The following is a 26,627-nucleotide window of genomic DNA, read 5'->3' as shown; positions in this document are numbered from 1 at the left end:
TTCCACACTCAGACCACTCTCAGACAGTATTATCAATATTCTTGCTTGAGAAATTGCTCTTTGCTAAGAAAGCTTTATTTTATTTGACCATTTTAATTGAAAACAAATCACAGTAAAGTACTTAAATTGTTACCCAGAAATGATTTGCTATAGAGATAAAAACTGTTGCATTGGACCTTTAATAAAATAGTATCAATCATCAATCATAAAATAACCCATGTTGCCTGCAACCTGCCACAACATGGGTAGTTGAAATAATACTTTTGTGGCTACTTTCTCAGACACAGATCACACCTAGTCCTGAACTAAAAAACACTTTCAATTAAACATTTCCATTGAGCATGAGTCTCAGTCCAGGACTAAGCTGAATCTGGGCTTGGGAAACCAGCTCGAGGTCTTAAAAAATCATTATAATAATTAAACTCTTCTCTTACAGAGATGTTTCTTGTCTTTGGGAAGAAGTCACTTCAAGATCTCACGTCACTGGAAGACACTGTCACTCAGGAGTAAAGAAGAATTCCTTAGTTTCTTTAATCTCTCCTCACTGGGGAGTGTCTCCATAAACAAATACCGTCACTGTGGAAATGTCCTGGAAATGAAGTTGTTCGTTATTATTTTCTGTATCAACAACTGATGAGTCAGGCAGTGACAAGCATTGGTTAGTTCAAGGTTGTATGGGTGTGTGTGTGCGCGTGCTCTTTGGTTCCTGCAAGTGTGTGTGGCAGTGCGATTCCAGAAAACATTGTGTTCCTTCTGGTATGCGTGCTGGTCTGTACACAGCAAATTCTCCAGTGTTAAATCTACCACTCTTCCAGTGTCTATATGGGTCCACACGTTCCAGTGTTAAATCTACCACTCTTCCAGTGTCTATATGGGTCCACACGTTCCAGTGTTAAATCTACCACTCTTCCAGTGTCTATATGGGTCCACACGTTCCAGTGTTAAATCTACCACTCTTCCAGTGTTTATATGGGTCCACACGTTCCAGTGTTAAATCTACCACTCTTCCAGTGTCTATATGGGTCCACACGTTCCAGTGTTAAATCTACCACTCTTCCAGTGTCTATTTGGGTCCACACGTTCCAGTGTTAAATCTACCACTCTTCCAGTGTCTATATGGATCCACACGTTCCAGTGTTAAATCTACCACTCTTCCAGTGTCTATATGGATCCACACGTTCCAGTGTTAAATCTACCACTCTTCCAGTGTCTATATGGGTCCACACGTTCCAGTGTTAAATTAACAAACTGCTTAGTATAAGCCTTATTTGCATATTTCCCAGGTTGTCTTTTAAGTAAATTGTGGAGTTGCCACCCATGACTGTATTTGTTAGTGACAGAGACATGGTTGTTGCATTTGATCATTTTCCGTCTTGTGGCCTTCACCAACTGAGATCCTAAGCAAATGTTATCATTAAAATTGAATTCTTTATGACAATACATATTTCATAAGGCCATATTTTGAGGGGCTAGATGTATCCTAATAGAGTGGCCTGAAACTCATGGTTTGGCCTGCAAGTCGATTTATGCTGGCTTGCAAAGTGATTTGTAATTCATATTGGAATCCAGCCAGAGTGGGATACCCAACATTTGGAATGTTTCATTTTTTATTCAGAATGATTGCCAGGATTAGGAATACTAAGATACTGTAGGAGACTACCAAAAGTATCTAAACTGGAACAACCATTTCAGTAACGGGTGCAATAAGTCCAGGTAACATATTGGATTAGTTTAGAAAAATTTACGTAATATTTGAGTAGAACAAGATTAATTATCTGCAAAAACATAAAACAAAGAAACATACAATTTACCATGCTGGGAAATATGATAATGATTGGAGTCAAAACTGGTTATTAACATCAACATTGGGGTTCTATTACACCACTCAGTTAATTTAACACCTACAGAGTTAATTTAACTCCTGAATCAACACTAGATGTTACTGTAAAAACAACACTACGTGACACTGTGCATATTAAAGCATACAACACCAAACATGTACAGCGCACCGCAATCCATCCCTCCGTCAGAGTGTGTACTCATGTCTTCCTTATTGGTGCTTCGAGCTCATCAGTCACTCTCTCCGTAATTCATTAACAATCTCCCCTCTATCACAGAGCTGTCTCTGGGTTCCCCACCCCTCCACTCTTCTCTGCTCCCTCCATCGCCTTTCCCGAGAAGGCCCTCACCCCGTCCGGCTGCTCGCTCTCAGTCTTCCCTCCCTCTGGCAGGCTGTTGAGCTTCTCCATCTCTGCGGGGGCTCCATTCTCTAGATGGGCTTCGGGCTCGTCTGGCTTCTTCTTGATACACAGGAAGTTGCCCAGGCAGATGACGATGGAGGCCAGAATGACCTCACAGCCAGCCAGCAGGAACACATGCATGTAGTTATGGGTAGTGTCCAGCAGACGACCTACGCAGAGGAAAGGAGGAGAGAGAGAGGTTATACAGGTATAAAGAGTTCATTACCTCCTATCCATTCAAGGCATACGCGGTTTATTGCTAGCTAAAGCAGTTTATTAGTAGCTAAAAATGTTCTTATGTCATTTCTGTCTATACTGGCTTCTGATTGTTTGACGACTTCGTTCTAGACCAGTAACCCAGGCTCAGCCCTAACCCCATGCCCACACCCCGGCTCAGCCCTAACCCCATGCCCACACCCCGGCTCAGCCCTAACCCCATGCCCACACCCCGGCTCAGCCCTAACCCCATGCCCACACCCCGGCTCAGCCCTAACCCCATGCCCACACCCCGGCTCAGCCCTAACCCCATGCCCACACCCCGGCTCAGCCCTAACCCCATGCCCACACCCCGGCTCAACCCTAACCCCATGCCCACACCCCGGCTCAGCCCTAACCCCATGCCCACACCCCGGCTCAGCCCTAACCCCATGTCCACACCCCGGCTCAGCCCTAACCCCATGCCCACACCCCGGCTCAGCCCTAACCCCATGCCCACACCCAGGCTCAGCCCTAACCCCATGCCCACACCCAGGCTCAGCCCTAACCCCATGTCCACACCCCGGCTCAGCCCTAACCCCATGCCCACACCCCGGCTCAGCCCTAACCCCATGCCCACACCCAGGCTCAGCCCTAACCCCATGCCCACACCCAGGCTCAACCCTAACCCCATGTCCACACCCAGGCTCAACCCTTAGCCATAACCTTAACATTAACCTTAGCGTCATGTCCACACCCTGGTTGAACCCTAACACTAGCCATAACCCTAACGACATGTGCACAACTAACTCTAACCTAATGCTTCCCTGTGGGTACCGACCTGCTCCAGGCGGTCCCACCAGCACAGCGATTGCCTCCATGAGCAACACCAATCCTAAAGCGCTGGAGAACTTCTTGGTGCCCACGATGGCCATGAGAACCTCGAACTGCAGCGCCCCTACCATCCCGTAAGAGAGCCCAAAGAATATACAGAACACCACCAGACCAGGGTAGTCTGTCGCCTGCCAAAAGAGAAGCAACGATTAGTTACATTATACGACCATAGAAATATAATTACCATTACTGATGAATTATTTTAATTATATGGATCCAATAGCGTCGGATCTCGAGATCCGGTCAATACAGGAATGCAATAATGATACAATACATTTATTAAATATGATTGATGTATTGTTAACATCCATATACAGTGTAAATACATCCATCCAAATAATATCAATCAAAACTAGTTCCAGCCTTACCTGTGAGCTGACCACGTCGGTGATGCCATTAAAGAGTATGGCGAAGCTGAACAGATACACACACCTAGGACGGACCCACTTCATCCCCGCGATCAGCCCACACGTGGGCCGGGCGAAGATATCAACAAACCCTAGGATGGTGAGGAGGAGGGCAGACTTGGTGTCTTCATTTCCCATCTCCTTGGCATAGCTCACCACAAACACAGGGGGCACAAACAGACCCAGTACCATGATGGACGCAGCTATGGCATAGATGAGAAAACCTCGGTCTTTAAATACGCTAAAGTCCAGGAGCTTCTTCTGAGGATTAGGCTTTTTTTCTGCTTGGTCTACAGCCTGCAACTCCTGGTCCTGGGGCTTCTTGGGGCCCACCAGGGGCCTCATCAGGGCCCCACATGCACAGCAGTTGAGCAGCAGACCTCCCAGGATGAGGAAGCCGCCTCTCCAACCGTAGTGGTACTGCAGCACCTTTGGGGGTGAAATATGAAGAAAAACATTAACAATATCGATGATCCGTAACTCCAACAGAGCATATCATTTCCCCTTTGTATTTATTTTAATCTTTCAGAGTAGCACACATCTTTCATTGTGTTCATACATGTTTCTCCCTACATCATAATACTGATCTACAACTGCAGAGCGGGAGACTGAAGAGGAGAAGTGTCGTACCTGTCCCAGAGGCGAGAGGCAGCAGAGGGCCACGGGGCTCCCGGCAGCAGATAGTCCGTTAGCTAGAGGCCTCTTCTCACTAAAGTAACGATTCAGCATGATCAGAGATGGCTGGAAGTTCAGTGCTAGGCCCAGACCTGATAGAAAAGGGGAAACAGTTCAATTGTGTGTGTGTTTACCAACCTGTTATAACTCCAGTACAGAGGTAGATGTGTGTTTACCAACCTGTTATAACTCCAGTACAGAGGTAGATGTGTGTTTACCAACCTGTTATAACTCCAGTACAGAGGTAGATGTGTGTTTACCAACCTGTTATAACTCCAGTACAGAGGTAGATGTGTGTTTACCAACCTGTTATAACTCCAGTACAGAGGTAGATGTGTGTTTACCAACCTGTTATAACTCCAGTACAGAGGTAGATGTGTGTTTACCAACCTGTTATAACTCCAGTACAGAGGTAGATATGTATGATACTGGTGGCCAAGGAGGCCAGAATCATTCCCAAGGAGGCAAAGAGTCCTCCCACCATCATCACTGGCCGACACCCAAACTTGTTCACCAGCACACTGCACAGTGGACCTGCAGACACACACATATGCACAATTAGGTGTGTGTAAGGCCAGTACAGAGCTGGGTAAAAAAAGGGTTCCAGTTCTCTGCCCCTTCCACTTGGAATGAGCTACAAAAGGACATGAAATTACAGGAGCCTCTCTTTGAATGAGTTTAAATCTAAAATCTATGGTGGAAAATTAATTGGGGGGCTGTCAATGTCACCAAACCTCCCACAAAAAAGATCTCCTGTTCAATGTAGATAATGTGTGCTTAGTGCTTTTTGTAAATGTCTCTGAAATTTTGTGCTGCTATTTTGGCCAGGTCTCTCTTGTAAAAGGGATGTTTTATTTCAATGCGACTAACCGAACATAGTACTGTTGTAATATTGTTGTATTAGACATTTCATAGATTTTCAGTGGTAAAGTAGTGGTGTAACAATGTGTTGTATGATGTACTGTTTCATTTAAATGTTGTGTGATGTAATTGCCTCCCCCTTACTGGGGATCCATAATAAACCCCAGGAAGAGTAGCTGCTGCCTTGGCAGGAACTACTGGGGATCCATAATAAACCCCAGGAAGAGTAGCTTCTGCCTTGGCAGGAGCTACTGGGGATCCATAATAAACCCCAGGAAGAGTTGCTTCTGCCCTGGAAGGAACTACTGGGGATCCATAATAAACCCCAGGAAGAGTAGCTTCTGCCTTGACAGGAACTACTGGGGATCCATAATAAACCCCAGGGAGAGTAGCTTCTGCCCTGGAAGGAACTACTGGGGATCCATAATAAATACCTGGTAAAATAAAATGACATGCATGAAGATCCTGTCAGTTTGGTGTAGACTCTGGAGGTTGTAACGCCCAGGTCTGACACCTTCTCTACTCTTTCTTGTACTGGCTCACCATTGGGAAAACACTTCAGTTGTTACATACCAGTATGTATGTATGTATGTATGTATGTGTATGCATGCGTACCTGTGCCATAGAGCATGGCCAACAGTATAGAAGAAATCCATGCACAGTCGCTATATCCCACTCCGAACTCCCTGATCAATTCCTTGAAAAACACACTGACAGCCTTGGGGAAGGCGTAGGAGAACCCAGTGATGACAAACCCTCCGGCCAGCACGGCCCAGCCCCACCCTCCGTCTGGCGCCTTCACATCACTAGGCTCATCGTCTACCACGGCTCCTCCCATGATGCTCTCTGCTAGGAGATTCCCTCAACCCTCTGTCCAGTCAGCTTGGGTCAGAACTGAGAGAGAAGAGACGTAGATATAGACAGTAATAGAGAAGTGGGTAACATCAGGGTTAGACACACAGTGTATAAGGGAGGGTCAAGTTATGAGATTGGGGCACAAGTCTGTTATTGGTCTTCTAAGTATAACTCCATAAGACTAAAACATTAGTAATTCTTGGTAGTGAGCCGTTAGATCTGTCTGGTACCAGAAACAACACTCTTGTAAAACACACATTTGTTGAAAGATAACAAATACACCACAGATGATACAGAATAAAGGAATGGCGTTTTGGGATGGGGATTTTCAATAAACTGAAAGCTACTGTAGTTAACAATAAAACAGCATGGATACAACACTTAGCAATAGGCCGAGGCCGAGAATTTAAGAGTTGGGAAATTATGGCTTGTCTGTGGTACATAAGCTAATCTTTTAGCAATATGAATCAATAGGCAGAATCATAAGATAAGGCCCACAGCTTAACACCAACAAGCAAAGAAAGGCAGTCAGGTTGTATGCTTATTTATCTGTGTTGAACTCCGGGATCTTCTCAGGGGCTCTGGTACACATTCCAAAGTTCTTCCTTCGATATAAACCCATAAAACGGCGAGGACTCAATGTCCTATTCACAGTATTTTATAGTTCTAGAGAGGGTTTGACTCAGCCTACGTGACCTCTGATTGGCCGAGCTTCAGGTCAGTCCTTCCCATTTGAGTCACAGTGTGAAAGAAGGTGTGGCTGAGTTAGGTCATGTTCATAACAATGATGTCCATAACTGGCTGTACCTTCTTGGTGCAGTCACAGAACCTGTTTCAATGTTCATGTCATTTCCTTGTGTTTCCGTGGATACCAAAATTGACATGGTAATAACGGGAAAAAAATAAAACATTATCTGAAATAAAAATGTACACAAAGCATAGTGAAAGACATAGCATAGTAACACAATGATATCAGACATTCTCAAAAGGACTCAGAGTGCCAAAGAGTAGGAAATGTAAGGTTTTGGCACTCTGTGTCCTTTGGGAAAGAGAATGTAAGGTTTTGGCACTCTGTGTCCTTTGGGAAAGAGAATGTAAGGTTTTCAGTGAGGTTCAAAGTCTTATTATTGTAGCAGTCTGGTCCCATGTTGTTTTCTAGGGATTACACTCTGCAGCGTCTGGTTGTTGTGCAAAGTAGAAGGGTTTCCATTGATAGAGGCCATTTGCTGCCGGGTCCAAGGCTAGTTCCATTGTTATTCAATGGTGCCATTTGGGTGGCTGTAATCTCAATTTGAAAGGGGGGGGCCAGAAGAGGGAGAAGGGTCTTTCTCTGTGTGTTCCTGGATGAGCTGAAACCAATGAAGAACTATAACAGCAAATCAAAACAAGGAGACATCCTGTTCCAGTACTCACACCCTGCAGAAAAGACACACAGCAGCATCCTCCACAGAGAAAAAATTAAAAGCGCACACTTTCACATCACATTACTTACGTCAATGGGACACTTCTGGGAAAATTCAGATCTGTAGTTAGACTATCGGTTATATACTCCTTCAGTGTCTATTGGCCCTCCAATCTCTCATTTATTTCTTTAGTACAGAAAAGGTTTGTAGTCAAGGTATTACATAATATCTGTCATAGTCCAGCAAGTTGCTTTGTATTTTATTATTTCACCTTTATTTAACCAGGTAGGCCAGTTGAGAACAAGTTCTCATTTACAACTGTGACCTGGCCAAGATAAAGCAAAGCGACACAGAGTTACAAACAAACATACAGTCAATAACACAAAAGAAAATAAAGATTTTTCTATTTATGTTCCCTTGTGTGCAAATGTAGACAATAAATAGGTGAAATAATTACTGTGTACAGGTACAGTGATCGGTAAGCTGCTCTGACAGCTGGTGCTTAAAGTTAGAGAGGGAGATATGCTTCAGAGATTTTTGCAATTCGTTCCAGTCATTGGCAGCAGAGAACTGGAGGGAAAGGCAGCCAAAGGAAGTGTTGGCTTTGGGATCACCAGTGAAATATACCTGCTGGAGCGCGTGTTATGGGTGGGTGTTGCTATGGTGACCAGTGAGCTGAGATAAGGCGGGGCTTTACCTAGCAAAGACTTATAGATGACCTGGAGCCAGTGGGTTTGGCGACGAATATGTAGTGAGGGCCAGCCAACGAGAGCATACAGGTCGCAGTGGTAAGTAGCATTTGGTGACAAAATGGATGGCACTGTGATAGCAAATTGTATGCAGTCTGAGTAGAGTGTTGGAGGCTATTTTGTAAATGACATTGCCAAAGTCAAGGATCGGTAGGATAGTCAGTTTTACGAGGGTATGTTTGGCAGCATGAGTGAAGGAAGCTTTGTTGCGAAATAGGAAGCCGATTCTAGATTTACTTTTGGATTGGATATGCTTAATGTGAGTCTGGAAGGAGAGTTTACAGTCTAGCCAAACACCTAGGTATTTGTAGTTGTCTACCTATTCTAAGTCAGAACCGTCCAGAGTAGTGATGCTAGTCGGGCGGGAGGGTGCGGGCAGCAAATCGGTTGAAGAGCATGCACTTAGTTTTACTAGCATTTAAAAGCAATTGGAGGCCACGGAAGGAGTGTTGTATGGCATTGAAGCTTGTTAGCACAGTGTCCAAAGAAGGGCCAGAAGTATACAGAATGGTGTCGTCTGCGTAGAGGTGGATCAGAGAATCACCAGCAGCAAGAGCGACATCATTGATATTTACAGAGAAAAGAGTCGGCCCGAGAATTGAACCCTGTGGCACCCCCAGAGAGACTGCCAGAGGTCCGGACAACAGGCCCTCCGATTTCACACACAGCTCTATCAGAGAAGTAGTTGAACTGTCCCAGTATCCAACAGCGGAGGCTGCAGTGAAACTGTCTCAGGGAGGGTAGCCGAGGAGGGATGACTGTTTCATATTTTAGGTTATTACCTGCAGAGGGGGGATAAACTTTGAGGCCAGGATCATTTTCAAGGAGGCAAATCACAGATGTGGCACATCATTGTGCACGTTAGGTTACACATCATGAAATATATTGATACAAATTACAGACAGTAGCCTATAAGTAGCAAAATAGAAATCAATTAATTGAATATGAAATGCATTTCAAAGTGATTGACATAGGCCTATACTGTTTATATGTTAATGAAGTCAGTTTGAATAATATTTAGCCTACGTCGCTTATTTGTGTCAATTGCAAAGACATTGGCAACTTTTTATTTGTAGTCAACTTTGTTCTGAAGTTATCAGCGGTCATAGAGGGATCAACCATGCGATTCTGTGTAGAAAGTGATGCGAAGGGAAAACAAAGCATCTAACGACACACTTAGCTGTTCTACGAATGATCTGAGGCAGGCGTTAGATTGCAAGCATTTAAGTGCAACATTAATAACGATGGATTTGGGAAACAGCTTGGACATGTAACGATGAACTTAAGATGCTTTTGGGAAACCGGGACCTGGTCAGTCGCGTATGCTAAAAAGGTGTTGCATCTCTCCTCCATCCTATCATACAATCTTACCTACCAGCCTTACAAGCAGGGTGGGAAATTAATGCCAGCCACAAATGCTGGTACATTTTGGCAATGGTTGGTGTAATGTTCTTACCAGCCACATTGGCGGGTGGTCACCCAGAGCATTTTGAGTGCAAGTGTGTGCGTGTCAGCTCTGGAAGAGAGAATCAACACTACAGTGGTGAAAGCGGAGTGGGGTAGTGTTTTCTGTGATTTATATTCATACATTTATTTTTTTTACAAAAATGCATCTCTCCCCCAAAGGGCTTTATTGGCAAGGGAAACATGTTTACATTGCCAAAGTGAAATAAACAAACAATTGCCAAGTGAAATAAACAATCAGAAATTAACAGTAAATTACACTCAAAAGGTTTCAAAGGAAGAGACATTTCAAATGTCATTATGGCTATGTAGTGTTGTAACAAGTACAAAAGGGAAAATAAACAAATATGGGTCAAAAATATCTTGAAAATAGCATTGCTCAACTAGGCTGGAGATTCTCTGGCCTAGCTGACGCAATGCTATTTTCCAGATTTTTTAAAAACCTTTTCTGTCCTCCATTGATTTACTCGCTGTAACTGCAGTCTAAGTCGTCCTCCTCCTCAGGCGAGGAGAGGCGAGAAGGATCGGAGGACCAATGTACAGCGTGGTAAGTTTCCATGATTTAATAACAAGAAAACTAGACAAAATACAAAACAACAAACGTACTAACCGTCACAGTCCCGTGTGGCACAAACACTGACACAGGAAACAACCACCCACAAATCCCCAACACAAAACAAGCCACCTATATATGATTCTCAATCAGGGACAACGATTGACAGCTGCCTCTGATTGAGAACCATATTAGGCTGAACACAGAAACAGACAAACTAGACACACAACATAGAATGCCCACCCAGCTCACGTCCTGACCAACACTAAAACAAGCAAAACACATAAGCACTATGGTCGGGACGTGACACTCGCCCTAATTTTGACCATCCTACAAGGGTAAAAACTCCAATACCTTTCGATTATGATAGAGACATGCGGTTTGGACCATTGGTTTTCTTAGATGAGTATCTACACAATGAATAAATTTTAACCGTTTGTCAAAAGATGCGTTTGATTGGACACCTTATCACTACTGAATAATGCAACCAAACCATATTACACTCTTGAAAAATCCAAAGAGATGGGTGGGGCTGGATTATGAGGGTGTCAACAACGCTGAATGGGTGTAGACAAAGGAGAGCTCTCCAGTAGTAGTACAAAAACATTCAAAATGCCATTTTCTTAACAGTGTGGTTACAAGTTTGTCAACAGAATTACTTTCCACTAAAACGCCATCTACACATTCAGATTTTTTTTTTTTTGCCAGCAAGTGACATAATAAATACAACTTTAATATTGTTGATAATCTATCGACACTGATCAATAAATCTAAGTAAACATCAGATTCCACAGCATTGAATCGGTAGCAAATCACCTACCCTTGATGCAGCTGTAACCCTCTGAATGGGATGTGAGGTGCGCGTCTGCTGTATGAACTACTCCAGTGTCGCGTGTAGCCGCCTGACTCCCAACCAACAGGCAAACATACACTCTCCCCTAGCCCCACCTCTATAACCGGGTATCCCAACCCCTCGTGCTCCATGCAGCATTCAGCAAGCACCCCACTATCAGCTCTCCTAAAATAAGATTGACATTTCCCATCCCAGGACACATGCACAATTAGTAGGATCACTTTCTCTGTGGATAACAGGCGGGAAACATTCAGACCTTTAACGAAGAGGGGTGCACTGTTACCGTGTTGCTCACATTGCCTAGAAGGCCATGTCAGTTTGGGATTGGACATCCCACTGCATTAAGATCGAATGCTTTCCTGCTAGGACGTCTGCCAGGCCAAACTGACATACACCATATTTGCAGACACACATTCTCTCGCACACCTGTGGCACTGATCCTTGTAGACCACTGATTGGCTATGACAGAGTACTGATGTCTGTTCAGAATATTCAGGGCTAAAGATCCAGTGGGACCAGCCAGGTTGTGTCACAGGCTAGATTTGTTCCCCCTCTACACCAACACTATAGCAAACAGTATGGGTCTGGCACAGGACAAGCCTTAGGACCTGTTATTTTATCATCAGGGCTTCCAGAAGCCAACAAGTACCAGCCAACCATATCCATGTGGCATTACTGTCTCTCTTGGCTTCAGGAATAAGTTTCCTGCCAAAGCAGTGAACATCCTGTTGAACCCTGAATCCTAAACCAGTAGTTAATCATTACATTGTGCTGTAAATTAAGAGTGAGAGTATTCCATTCATGGCTTGGATGACCAAGCACACAAAACACCATAATCTCTGTCACCTGTTGTTATAGCTACTGTTCTAGACCTTCTTGTTTACATTGGACTGAAGAATGTAGGCACACCTGGACATCTCAGAATATATATAGTTCATTTAGAAAGTATTCCCTTGCCTTTTTCCACATTTTGTTACGTTACAGCCTTATTATAAAATGGATCCAATTATTTTATCCGTCAATCTACACACAATACCACATAATGACAAAGTGAAAACAGAGCAAATATATATATATTTTTTAAACTGAAGTATTCAGAGCCTTTGCTATGAGACTCGAAATAAAGCTCAGGTGCATTCTGTTTCCAATGATCATCCTTGAGATGTTTCTACAACCGTATTGGATTCCACCTGTGGTAAATATTATTGATTGGACATGATTTGGAAAGGCACACAACTGTCTATACAACGTCACACAGTTGACAGTGCCAAAACCAAGCCACGAGGTCGAAGGAATAGAGCTCCGAGACAGGATTTTGTTGAGGCACAGATCTGGGGAATGGTACCAAAACATTTCTGCAGCATTGAAGGTCCCCAAGAACACAGTGGCCTACATCATTCCTAAATGGAAGAAGTTTGGAACCACCATGACTCTTCCTCTTGGCCGGAGGTAGCCTAGTGGTTAGAGCATTTGGCCAGTAACTGAAAGGTTGCTGGATGTCCTTGAGTGTCTGAATGTCCGAGTGGCTCATCCAGAGCCCAAACTTGAACTTGATTTAACAGGTCTGTAGAGACCTGAAAATAGCTGTGCAGCGACGCTCTCCATCCAACCTAACAGAGCTTGAGGAGGATCTGCAGAGCATAGTGGGAGAAACTCCAAATACTAGCGTGTCAAGCTTTTTTGTTTATTTAACTAGGCAAGTCAATAAAGAACAAATTCTTATTGACAATGACGGCCTACACCGGCCAAACCCAGACGACATTGGGCCAATTGTGCACTGCCCTATGGGACTCTCAATCACAGCCGGTTGTGATACAGCTTGTAGAGTCCTACCCAAGGAGACTCAAGTACTGTGTATAGGGTCTGTGATACCATTTATTGATACGATTATCAATTTTAGAATAAGGCTGTAACATAACAAAATGTGAAAAAGTCAAGGGGTCTGAAAGCTTTCCAAATGCACTGTACACTATAAAAAAAAATGTTGATTAAACTTAAAGCTAGAATCCTTACTTGAAACAATAACACTGCAGACACCACGCCTCTGTTTTGATAAAAATATGAGAGATGGGCCTGGAGAAATGTAATCACTCTCAAATGTATAAAACAGAGCTATGGATGCAAGGACTGACCATCCATGTAATCAAAATGATAGTTTAAGCCATGTTGAGGCTATACATTGTTTACAAACATTGGGGCAAAACAAGCTTATATTTTGGGATCTGATGGGGTACGACAGTTGAAGTAAGCTTGAGGCAAGTATTAGATAGTGGCTTGCGAAAGTATTCACCCCCTTAGCATTTTTCCTACTTTGTTGCCTTACAACCTGGAATTATAATAGATTTTTTGGAGGTTTGTATCATTTGATTTACACAACCTGCCTACCACTCTGAAGATGCACAAATATAGCAATTACAGCTGCAAGTCTCTTGGGGTATGTCTCTAAACTTGGCACATCTAGCCACTGGGATTTTTGCCCATTCTGCAAGGCAAAACTGCTCCAGCTGCTTCAAATTGGATGGGTTCCGCTGGTGTAATGCAATCTTTAAATCATACCACAGATTCTCAATTGGATTGAGGTCTGGGCTTTGACTAGGCCATTCCAAGACATTTAAATGTTTCCCCTTAAACCACTCGAGTGTTGCTTTAGCAATATGCGTAGGGTTTTGTACTTTCTAAAAATTAGAAAGTACAAAATTCAACGTCGGGTCTTTAAGCTACACAGCTACAGTTGTGCAAAAATGACCATAGGGGCATACAGACACAAATAATAAGTAATGCAATATGGATATGAAGTGATGTCTTTGTATTAAAGCTCTTATAATGAAGCTTTATAATAAACACCACTGAATGAGGCTGCAAGTCACGACTTATCGAAAAAACGGACCTCAGCAATCGGTGTTTTAAATTACAGCTGTCATACAAAATTATCAACGGGCATGGAACTTCAATCATGCCAATGTTTAGCAGTTGCCTAATGATCAGGGTTGTTCATACCTGAGGATGCTTTGTCTTCTGGTCCGGACCATGCGTTCACGCCTCCTTCTCAAGCGCGTTTTTATTTTAGGGAATGATCTAGAAAACTTGCGTAAGAGAGCTTTGTCCTAAAGCCCTCCTTATTCACATATTTGTCCACTTTGGGGTGGCCAAGTCAAATTTGATTTTCATTAAGGTCCATGTCTGTGTGTTATATGTTGGTATGATACCCATGTGTCGGAGGTAGCTAAATGTTGTGTAATCATTTTTTGTCATTGTGGGCAGGACTTTACTTTTTGTTCTTCACAAACCAATTTTGTACCTGGAATAATTACACAGATGGACAACGCCAGGGTTTCCATAGAAACATGCTATCAAGTTTGCATTCAACGCTTAGTTTACATACTAACGGTGATACATTTATAGCTAAATATATATATTTTTGCATCATGTAGGCTAGGAGCTATATTAGTTGCATGCTGTCGAGGTAGCGTTAGCCAACCACCTGCTAGCTTAGCCCTCCTAATGTAGCTAACATCAGCTACGAATTTCTGCTGGCAGCTGTCATGTGTATCTGTGTATCTGAAATGTATGTCTTTCTCGCTCTCTCTCTCACTCTGTTTGAGTAATGTTCAAATCAAATTGTGTTAGTCACATGCGCGCGAATAAAACCTTACAGTGAAATGCTTACTTATGAGCCCCTAACCAACAATGCAGTTTAAAAACAAGTAATTAAAGAGCAGTAGTAAAATAACAATAGCGAGACTATATACAGGGGGGTACTGGTTAGTTGTGGTAATATGTACATGTAGGTAGAGTTATTAGAGTGACTATGCATAGATGATAATAACAGAGAGTAGCAGTGGTGTAAAAGAGGGGGTGGGGGGGTTGTAATGTAATGTTGTATTATTTATTATGTATCTCATGACTCCTTAAACAGGCTGCAGCTAGAGAGGCACCAGAGTTGGGTGGGGTTAAGGCCAGGGGAGTGGGCTACAGGTGGAATGGTTGCCCTACACTTGTCCCATCCTAAATTAGTCACACTAGCCACTGACTACTACCCCTTAGCCATTTCTTGAAGAAGCCCCAGGTATGAAAGCCAAAGGACTGGATGGGTGTAACAAGCAATGTGGCAGAAGCTCCACATAGACCCAATCTAAGAGAGAGAGAGTTCCTTAGTTCTGGCTCTTTGTCTCAAGATCTGAACTGAGCAATTTGACAATGAATCGTTAAATCATATGGTTTTTATTTCAGGGCTTTGGTGTCTAATACAGTCTTATTCCCATTCAAAAGACTCACACTAACAAAGCTCTCCAGGGGCTTCTTTTCCTTCACTGTTTCCCAGTAATGAGCCACTGACTGACTGCAGATAGAGGAGGACATCCTAATGAACAAGCTGAGAGAAGAATGCCAGCCTCTGGTCTCAAACAAAGATGCCTATTACGGCTGATGATTACCGTAGATTGTTGTACACATGACATGATGCCCCAGCCCCACATTTAGCCCCATGATAACTCACCAGACCCATCTGTGTGGGCTATATTTAGACAAGACTACCCATTAGTGATCTCACATGCACATTTATATGGCATTTAGAGCAGAGTTTATACTGTAGGCTCTATCTTAGTAGATCATTTATAGTTGAAAGATAATTATTAGGCTTTTAACTGTTATTTCACTATGTTGCTCCTCCGCATACACGGTTTACAGTGCCTTCGGAAAGTATTCAGACCCCTTCAATCTTTCAACAATTTGTTACGTTACAGCCTTATTTTAAAATGGATTAAATACAAAAAAATCCTCAGAAATCTACACACAATACCCCATAATGTTAAAGTAAAAAAAAAATATTTTGAATATTTAGCAAATGTATTAAAATAATTTTTTTTGTTTTTACTTATTTACATAAGTATTCAGACCCTTTGCTATGAGACTGGAAACTGAACTCAGGTGCATCCAGTTTCCATTGATCATCCTTGAGATGTTTGGACAACTTGATTGGATTCCACCTGTGGTAAATTCAACTGATTGGACAACAAATAAAATCAATCAAATAAAACCAAATGTTATTTGTCACATTACAGTGAAATGCTTATGTACAAGCCCTTAAGCAACAACACAGTTTTAAGAAAAATAAGTGTTAAGTAAAAAATAGATAAGTAAAAATCAAAATAACAAATAGATAAGTAAAAATAACAAATAGTTAAAGAGCAGCAGTAAAATAACAGTAGCGAGTCTATATACAGGGGGTACCGGTACAGAGTCAATGTGCGGGGGCACAGGTTAGTCGAGGTAATTGAGGTAATATGTACATGTATGTAGAGTTAGAGTACCGTGCGGTAGCAGAGAGAACAATATATGACTAGGGTGGCTGGAGTCTGACAATCTTTAGGGTCTTCCTCTGAAACTAGGTCCTGGATGGCAGGAAGCTTGGCACCAGTGATGAACTGGGCCGTACGCACTACCCTCTGTAGTACCTTCCGGTCGGAGGCCGAGCAGTTGCCATACCAGGCAGTGATGCAACCAGTCAGGATGCTCTCGATGGTGTAGCTGTAGAACTTTTTGAGACTCTAAGGACCCATGCCAAATCTTTTCAGTCATCTGGCGGGGAATAGGCTTTGTCGTGTCCCCTTCACGACTGTCTTGGTGTGTTTGGACCATGAAAGTTTGTTGGTGATGTGGACACCAAGGAACTTGAAGCTCTCAACCTGCTCCACTACAGCCCCGTCGATAAGAATGTTGGCGTGCTCGTTCTTCCTTTTCTTGTAGTCCACAATCATCTCCTTGTCTTGATCACATTGAGGGAGAGGTTCTTATCCTGGCACCACACGGTCAGTTCTCTGACCTTCTCCCTATAGTCTGTCTCATCGTTGTCGGTGATCAGGCCTACCACTGTTGTGTCGTTGGCATGCAGTCCTGGGTGAACAGAGAGTACAGGAGGGGACTGAGCACGCACCGCTGAGGGGCCCCCGTGTTGAGGATCAGAGTGGCAGATGTGTTTTTATAACCATATTTTCAAAGCACTTCATGGCTACAGACGTGAGTGCTACGGGTCGGTAGTCATTTAGGCAGGTTACCTTAGTCTTCTTGGGCACAGGGACTTTGGTGGTCTGCTTGAAACATGTTGGTATTACACACTCAGTCAGGGACAGGTTGAAAATGTCAGTGAAGACACTTGCCAGTTGGTCAGCGCATGCTCGGAGACAACGTCTTGGTAATCCGTCTGGCCCTGCGGCCTTGTGAATGTTGACCTGTTTAAAGGTCTTACTCACATTGGCTACAGAGAGCGTGATCACACAGTCGTCTGAAACAGCTGATGCTCTCATGCATGCTTTAGTGTTGCTTGCCTCGAAGCGAGCATAGAAGTAATTTAGCTCATCTGGTAGGCTCGTGTTACTGGGCAGCTCTCGGCTGTGCTTCCCTTTGTAGTCTGTAATATTTTGCAAGCCCTGCCACATCCAACGAGCGTTGGAGCAGGTGTAGTACGATTCAATCTTAGTCCTGTATTGACGCTTTGCCTGTTTGATGGTTTGTCTGAGCGCATAGCGGGATTTCTTGTAAGCGTCCGGGTTAGAGTCCCGCTCCTTGAAAGCAGCAGCTCTAGCCTTTAGCTCAGTGCTGATGTTGCCTGTAACCCATGGCTTCTGGTTGGGGTATGTACATACAGTCACTGTGGGGACGACGTCATCAATGCAGTTATTGATGAAGCCAGTGACTGGTGTGGTGTACTCCTCAATGTCATCTGAAGAATCCCAGAACATATTCCAGTATGTGCTAGCAAACAGTACTGTAGCTTAGCATCTGCATCATCTTACCACTTCTTTAATGACCGAGTCACTGGTGCTTCCGGCTTTAGTTTTTCCTTCTAATCGGGAATCAGGAGGATGGAATTATGTTCAGATTTGCCAAATGGAGCGCGAGGGAGAGCTTTGTATGCGTCTCTGTGTGAGGAGTAAAGGTGGTCTAGAGTTTTGTTCCCCCTCTGGTTGCACATGTAACATGCTGGTAGAAATGAGGACAAAGAGATTTAAGTTTCCCTGCATTAAAGTCCCTGGCCACTAGGAGCTCTGCTTCTGGATGAGCGTTTTCCTGTTTACCTGTGGCCTTATACAGCTCATTGAGTGCGGACTTAGTGGTGGTATATACACAGCTACTAAAAATATACATTCAAATTCTCTTGGTAAATAGTGTGTACCTGAGGCGAGCAAAACCTTGAGACTTCTTTAATATTTGATTTCGTGCACCAGCTGTTGTTTACAAATATACACAGTCACCTCTTATCTTACCGGAGGCAGCTGTTCTATCTTGCTGGTGCAGCGTAAATCCCGCCAGCTGTATTCTATCCATGTAGTCCTTCAGCCACGACTCTGTGAAACATACTGTAAGATATTACAGTTAATGTACCGCTGGTAGGATATTCGTGACCGTAGCGCGTCTATTTTGTTATCCAAATATTTACATTGGCTAATAGGACTGATGGTAGAGGCAGATTACCCACTGATCCTTACAAGGCACCCCAACCTACGTCCCCGATATCTCTGTCTCTTTCTCCTGCGAATAACGGGGATGAGGTTCTTGTCAGGTGTCTGAAGTAAATCCTTCGCGTCCGACTCGTTAAAGAAAAAATCTTCGTCCAGTATGAGGTGGGTAATTGCTGTCCTGATATCCAGAAGCTCTTTTCGGTCATAAGAGACGGTGGCAGAAACATTATGTACAAGATAAGTTCCAAATAACGTGAAAAAACGCATACAGTAGCACAATTGGTTCAGAGCCCGTAAAATGGCAGCCATCTCCTCCAGCGCCATTGGTATCCATGATTTGGAAAGGGACACACCCGTCTAATATAAGATCCCACTGTTGATAGTGCATGTCAGAGCAAAAACCAAGCCATGAGGTCGAAGGAATTGTCAACAGAGCTCCGAGACAGGATTGTGTCGAGGCACAGATCTGGGGAAAGGTACCAAAAAAGTTCACAGTGGCCTCCATCATTCTTAAATGGAAGAAGTTTGGAACCACCAAGACTCTTCCTAGAGCTGACCGCCTGGCCAAACTGAACAAACGGGGGAAAAGGGCCTCGGTCAGGGAGGTGACCAAGAACCCGATGGTCACTCTGACAGAGCTCTATAGTTCCTCTGTGGAGATGGTAGAACCTTCCAGAAAGACAACAATCTCTGCATCACTCCGCCAATCAGGCCTTTATGGTGGAGTGGCCAGACGGAAGCCACTCCTCAGTGAAATGCACATGACAGCACGCTTGGAGTTTACCAAAAGGCACCTAAAGGACTCTGACCATGAGAAACAAGATTCTCTGGTCTGATGAAACCAAGCTGGAACTCTTTGGCCTGAATGCCAAGCATCACATCTGGAGCAAACCTGGCACCGTCCTTACGGTGAAGCATGGTGGTGGCAGCATCATTCTGTGGGGATGTTTTTCAGTGGCAGGGACTGGGAGACAAGTCAGGATCGAGGCAAAGATGAACAGAGAAAAGTACAGAGAGATCCTTGAAGAAAATCTACTCCAGAGCGCTCAGGACCTCAGATGAAGGTGAAGGTTCACCTTCCAACAGGGCAATGACGCTAAGCACACAGCCAAGACAACACGGGAGTGGCTTCGAGACAAGTCTCTGAATATTCTTGAGTTGCCCAGCCAGAGTAAAGGATCTGAATAGCTATGTAAATGTATTATTTCATTTTTATTTATTTTTGATAAATTAGCAAACATTTATAAAAACTGTTTTTGCTTTGACATTATGGGGTATTGTGTGTAAATTGATGAGGGGGAAAATAAACTATTTAATACATTTTTGGATAAGACCTAACAAAATGTGGAAAAAGTCAAGGGGTGTGAATACTTTCCGAAGGCACTGCAAGTGATTTGAAGTTTTATCTGTCTAAGACTGTCACTTTGCCTGAAATATGTGAAAGCCCTCTCCATGTTTCCTCCGTGTTCTCAATTTTGAGAGGTCATCTAGTGTCATGGTGGTTTCAGTGACCAGTGTAAGTGTATTTCCTGATGTCACGGTGGTGTCAGTGACCGGTGTAACTGTATTTCCCGATGTCATGGTGGTGTCAGTGACCGGTGTAAGTGTATTTCCTGATGTCATGGTGGTTTCAGTGACCGGTGTAGGTGTATTTCCCGATGTCATGGTGGTGTCAGTGACCGGTGTAAGTGTATTTCCTGATGTCATGGTGGCTTTTGCATCCAGTGTGCGTGTGTACTTTCCAGTGCCATGAGGGCTTCGGCCTCTTGTGAGTGACTGTATGTGTGTGTCCTCTTTCTGTGACTCAGCGCTCAGGCTTGTGACATTCAGAAGCAGAGAGTGGAGGGAGAGCTGGCTATACAGAACCAGGTACACAAACACACACACACACTTGACAAGGGAAGTGGGAAGGTGCAGTGGTAGGCTACTCTCTAGTTTTAACATAAGTGTCATCATGTTTTCACCACATCAGCCAGATGGGAGAGACCTTTACATCCACAACCTAGACAAAAGAGCAGTTCATCTACCTTGATTAAACCAGTCAATCACCATTACACCACCTTCCTGCCAAGCCTATGTGCGAGTGTGTGTGGTATTTCAGTCTAAACTCTGTGAAATGCAGTGTGTCCTGCTGCTGGCTGTTGTCCTGGCTCTTTGCTGTGTCACTCAATCTCTAGATAAAATATACATTTTTGAGCTGCAGTGTATGTGTGTATTTGTCTGACTGTGTGTATGGTTGTCTGTGTGTGGGTCTGTGGTGTGTCAGTATGTGTGTTTGTGTGTGTAGTTGTCTGCGTGCGGGTGTGTGTGTGTGATTACCCCCCTTGCCCAAATCTGTGAGGTAAGGAGAGAAGGTGCTAACACCTGCTGTGATGAATGAGGTTGGGTGAGGCTGTCTGGTCTGCTGGTGCTGGCTCTGTCTATGGAGTCTAGAATAGGTCAGCTGGAAATATACCTTCCATGGAGGTCTGTATGGGCTGTCGGAAACTTCATCAACAATTCATCATCCTCTATTTAAATAGGACTACTACTATGACACATCCAGATGAATTTGAGGAATTCTTTATACGTTAATCTCCAAGGATTTTCTCTCTATCCATCACATGTTCAGGAGATGATGACAGACTTTGATAATGAAATGGGGCAGGGAGAGCATGAGTTCAACCTGAGGATGGATCTTTAAAGACTGCTGAACAATTAATCAAATGGCCATCCGGACTATTTACATTCAACCCCCTTTTTTATTTAGTTTATTAGTAAATATTTTAATAACTCTATTTCTGCATTGTTGGTTAAGGGCTTGTAAGTAAGCATTTTACAGTAAGGTCTACACCTGTTGTATTCGACGCATGTGACAAATACAATTTGATTTGATTTGAGATGAGATGAGAGCCGTGGTCCGGTCTCACAAACTCAGGGTAAGGAGCAGGTGTGTGGGCGTGTGTGTAAACACTCCCAGGAAAACTGCTGAATAAGATGGGATGATACGTGCTGATCCCTGGCAAGCACACGTGTGTGTGTGTGTGTGTGTGTCTCCCAGGTGAAGCTGCTCTCTAAGGAGACAGAGGTCCACTCCCAGGCTGTGGAGGCCCTGAAGGCCTCAGAGGATCTCTGTCAGCACACACAGCTACAGCACAGAGACTGGGAGAAAAAGGACATCACCTCCGTCAAGGACGCACTTAAAATGATTCATGCCGGCCTTATTTCCCATTGTCATTTCAAAGGAGTTAGAAGACAAACTAAAAGCTATGCAGACCAAGAGGAAGAGAGAGAAGGAGAGAGGAAGAGGAAGAGAGAGGAAGCGAGAGGGGAGAGGAAGAAGTATACAATAAGAAGGGAGTCCTAGATCTTACTACTACTACTATACAAATACCTCAGACAGAGGCACAAAGACAGACCAATTAGCAGCATATGAGTAGAAGTCCTAGACTAATGGTGGATGGTGTCTTGATGTTCCCATCTGTAGGCATGATGAATTGGACCGGGGAGTGCATGAGAGAGAGGCTCAGCTGGATGCATTACGGGACGCTTACAGAGAACAGCTACGACTGGTAGAGACAGATACCGATCCTCTACGGTCACAACTGGACGCTATGCCAACACACACACACGCAGGCTCCGGAGAGACCACAAGGAAATACTGCGAAACAGACACACACAGTGTCTCACCTGTCTATGTGTGTATGTGTGTGTGCATTCTGTGTTAACTGGGTCTGTGTTTTGACTGTGTGAGTGTGTGTGTTTCATCCATGATGTGTGTGTTTCTGGTCGAAAGCCCTGGATGATCATAGTGTTTGTACATGCTCAGAGTGTGTGAGAGTGTGTGGTATGAGGTCTTCAGCTTTCCCACCCGGCCCGAAATGTATATTTTTTCTAAACAGAGACCAGTTCCGAATGAACCGGGCGACAGTCAGACCTGTTCCAAATGAACCCGGGCGACAGTCAGACCTGTTCCGAATGAACCGGGCGACAGTCAGACCTGTTCCAAATGAACCGGGTGACAGTCAGACCTGTTCCAAATGAACCGGGTGACAGTCAGACCTGTTCCAAATGAACCCGGGCGACAGTCAGACCTGTTCCGAATGAACCGGGCGACAGTCAGACCTGTTCCGAATGAACCCGGGCGACAGTCAGACCTGTTCCGAATGAACCGGGCGACAGTCAGACCTGTTCCGAATGAACCCGGGCGACAGTCAGACCTGTTCCGAATGAACCGGGCGACAGTCAGACCTGTTCCGAATGAACCGGGCGACAGTCAGACCTGTTCCAAATGAACCCGGGCGACAGTCAGACCTGTTCCGAATGAACCCGGGCGACAGTCAGACCTGTTCCGAATGAACCCGGGCGACAGTCAGACCTGTTCCGAATGAACCGGGCGACAGTCAGACCTGTTCCAAATGAACCGGGTGACAGTCAGACCTGTTCCAAATGAACCCGGGCGACAGTCAGACCTGTTCCAAATGAACCGGGTGACAGTCAGACCAGTTCCGAATGAACCGGGCGACAGTCAGACCTGTTCCAAATGAACCCGGGCGACAGTCAGACCTGTTCCGAAAAGGCCCATGGAAAAACAGACCCATGCTGATTTGGCCTCCTTGTCCTTAAAAACTGTCTATAACAAATTACAAAAAAAATATTAGTTGTGTTTGGATGTGTAGCCTGTGGTTCAAAACTTTATAGCCTATTGTTTTATTGGTTTGTACTTTCCTAAAATAATAATTCTCCACCTCACGGTTCAGCTGCCAGAGATTTGAGCTGTAAATGCATAAGGTCTATATTTCAAAAGTGAATATAAAGGAAGAGGAGCTTAGGCCTAGCCCTAGAGAGACCAAGATATGTCGGCGACATGTTCAATACCGACATGCATTTCTTTATACTTGTCAGATAGGCCTATAGGCATACTGAATGAGGATAATTCGATAATTTTCGATCAGAATAATTTTTTTAATGATAAGCATTATATTGTTAGATTAACTCTGGTAGGCCTAAAACATTCTTCCTCACCTCAAGTTCAACTGCCAGAGTCAGATGGAGCGCACTGCCTTTATAGGCCTGCAGTAGCTAAGCATAATAATAGCCACAGCACACCAGATCTTCACAAAAGTTGCTTAACTTTATTAGAGTAATATCAAAAGTATCGTTTAAAGAGAAAATACCAACAGGTTATTATATTGCGACATTAAATAAAGTTTTGCATCTCGCCCTGTTTGGTTTTTCCTTTTCACTGTGTGCGTGCGATTAGCCCTGTAGTAGGTCAATCGGTATTCTATTATATTGCGGCAAACACATTACATTTGTAACTTAATTTGGGCAAAGAAAATGGCTTAACAGAATGAAGCAAAACACTTTTTTGCATATTTAAATAACTGGTTTAAATAGGCCTACAATAATAATAATAATGATAAAACAAATGCTAATAAATATGAAAATAAAACAATGAAAGTAAACAAATTGTATCAAACTTGAATAGCGAGTTGTACACATTTGGCCACTACAATATAAAAACTTGTCCAAGGACATTCCCCTTGTCGGCTTCTTTTCACTCTTTCTCCTCAAACTTTCATTTTACTTAAATGAAAAAGGCCTCCATCTTCACAATCAACAGTAGCCTAGGCCAAGGCTCCAATGCAGACGCATGTGAGTTGAGCAGCCGGAACCATAAGCTATAGTTTTATTGAGTTGCAATTGGCTGACACAGATCACAAGCTTACGCAGTTCTCATCACCTCACACATTAACGGAATAGAGGACGGGTCCAGGGTAAATCAATTTTAATTGCACATACTAGAGACCCGTGACAATTATATCAGACCCGACCCAGATCCGAGACAAAAGTCAGAATTTAGGACCTGAACCTACTCATGTCCCAGGTCGGATTATGGAATTTCAGGTAAGTTGGAGCTGCTGTGTCTCAAGATGCCTGTCAGGTAGCAGTGATTATGTAACAATGTGTGAAAGGAAAGAGCCTCAGAGAAGGAAGAGACTATGATGATCCAGACACTCTCTCAACGGGATGAAACACACACAGAACATTTAAAAATCCTATCACATATCACATATCCATAAATGACTCATTGCAATAATACAGTGAAAATATACAGAGGAAAAACACAGCCTGCACATTGTAACACAACAATACCAAATAGATTCAGGACTCACCTCCAGGATGCTAAAGGTACTCTTGATGAAAGGAGGTGAACATTTTAGTGTAGTTTCAGTACAACAAATAGCCTGTGTTTTATTGTGTTGTGAAGGCTTCATTTGGAGCTGGAGACAACGCGTAGTGGCACGTACATCACTCAGGTCTCTAAGGAGACGGTTGTCAAGGAGCTGCTGGCCCTTCAGGAGAGAGAGAGCAAACTACGGACCGAACTGGATCGGAGCAGGGGGAGATGGAGAGGTCTGCTTGTGTCGGTGTGTGCGTACGACATGCGTTAGTGTTAAAACCATAAGCAGTGTGTGCTTGTCCTAGCTTTAAAGGGTCATTTATCAACTTCATATTCATCATCTTCAGCAACCACCCCAACATCAACATATGTGAACATGGCACATTTCTATGTTTTCTAGTAAAGAAGATAGATGAAGATACACTGCGTGGCCAAAAGTATGTGGACATCCCTTCAAATTAGTGGATTCAGCTATTTCAGCCACACCCGTTGCTGGCAGGTGTATAAAATCGAGCACACAGCACTGCAATCCCCACAGACAAACATTTGCAGTAGAATGGCCGTACTGAAGTGCTTAGTGACTTTCAACGTAGCACCGTCATCAGATGCCACCTTTCCAACATGTCAGTTCGTCAGATTTCTGCCCTGCTAGAGCTGCCCCGGTCAACTGTAAGTGCTGTTACTGTGAAGTGGAAACTTCTAGGAGCAACAACGGCTCAGCCACAAAGTGCAAGGCCACACAAGGTCACAGTACAGGACCAGCGAGTGCTGAAGCAATTGTATGTTCTCGGTTGCAACACTCACTACCGAGTTCCATGCTGCCTCTGGAAGCAACGTCAGCACAAGAACTGTTCGTCGGGAGCTTCATGAAATGGGTTTCCATGGCCGAGCAGCCACAAACAAGCCTAAGATCACCATGCGCAATGCCAAGCGTCAGCTGGAGTGGTGTAAAGTTCGCCGTCATTGGAATCTGGAGCACTTTATACTCGTTCTCTGTAGTGATGAATCACGCTTCACCATCTGGCAGTCCGACGGACAATTCTGGGTTTGGGGGATGCCAGGAGAATGCTACCTGCCCGAATGCATAGTGCCAACTGTAAAGTTTAGTGGAGGAGGAAAACAGTGCCTTGCAAAAGTATTCACCCCCTTGGCGTTTTTCCTATTTTGTTGTATTACAACCTGTAATTTAAATTGATTTTTATTTGGATTTCATATAATGGACATACACAAAATAGTCCAAATTGGTGAGGTGAAGTGAAATGAAAAAAATTAAAAACAAATTTCAAAAGAACAATTCTAAAAAAGAAGAAACATGTGGGTGCGTATGTATTTGCTATGAAGCCCCTAAATAAGATCTGGTGCAACCATTTACCTTCAGAAGTCACATCATTTGTTAAATAAAGTCCACCTGTGTGCAATCTAAGTGGCACATGATCTGTAACATGATCTCAGTATATATATACACACCTGTTCTGAATGGCCCCAGAATCTGCAACACCACTAAGCAAGGGACACCACCAAGCAAGCAGCACCATGAAGACTTAGGTAGCGCCCCAAATAGGTCACAGATAAAGTTGTGGAGAAGTACAGATCAGGGTTGGGTTATGAAAAATATCTGAAACTTTGAACATCCCACGGAGCACCATTAAATCCATTATTACAAAATGGAAAGAATATGGCACCACAACAAACCTGCCGAGAGAGGGTCGCCCACCAAAGCTCACAGACCATGCAAGGAGGGCATTAATCAGAGAGGCAACAAAGAGACCAAAGATAACTCTGAAGGAGCTGCAAAGCTCCACAGTGGCGATTGGAGAATCTATCCATAGGACCACTTTAAGCCGTACACTCCACA

General features: G+C 43.8%; 1 protein-coding gene and 1 pseudogene across 2 annotated transcripts; one reads left to right on the top strand and one right to left on the bottom strand.

Moving 5' to 3' along the window:
• Positions 1-160: 160 nt before the first annotated feature.
• Positions 161-24,932, bottom strand: LOC129862336 (monocarboxylate transporter 4-like). Of its 2 annotated transcripts, none has more exons than XM_055933873.1 (7): positions 24,765-24,932; positions 5,888-6,166; positions 4,802-4,945; positions 4,367-4,503; positions 3,698-4,165; positions 3,277-3,457; positions 161-2,410 (listed from the first exon to the last, which is right to left on the bottom strand). In XM_055933873.1, exons 2-7 carry the CDS (start codon positions 6,108-6,110, stop codon positions 2,112-2,114), a joined length of 1,452 nt encoding a protein of 483 aa, XP_055789848.1. In that variant the 5' UTR covers positions 6,111-6,166; positions 24,765-24,932; the 3' UTR covers positions 161-2,111. The 2 variants fall into 2 exon arrangements, with proteins under 2 accessions (XP_055789848.1, XP_055789838.1); XM_055933863.1 differs by lacking the exon at positions 24,765-24,932 and adding an exon at positions 14,147-14,560.
• LOC129860310 (uncharacterized) overlaps positions 18,764-26,627 on the top strand; it is a 43,198-nt pseudogene continuing 35,334 nt past the window's right edge.

This window comes from Salvelinus fontinalis, chromosome 1 (assembly GCF_029448725.1).
Source record: "Salvelinus fontinalis isolate EN_2023a chromosome 1, ASM2944872v1, whole genome shotgun sequence".
Lineage (NCBI taxonomy): Eukaryota > Metazoa > Chordata > Actinopteri > Salmoniformes > Salmonidae > Salvelinus > Salvelinus fontinalis.
This window is presented reverse-complemented; position numbering and strand designations above follow the sequence as displayed.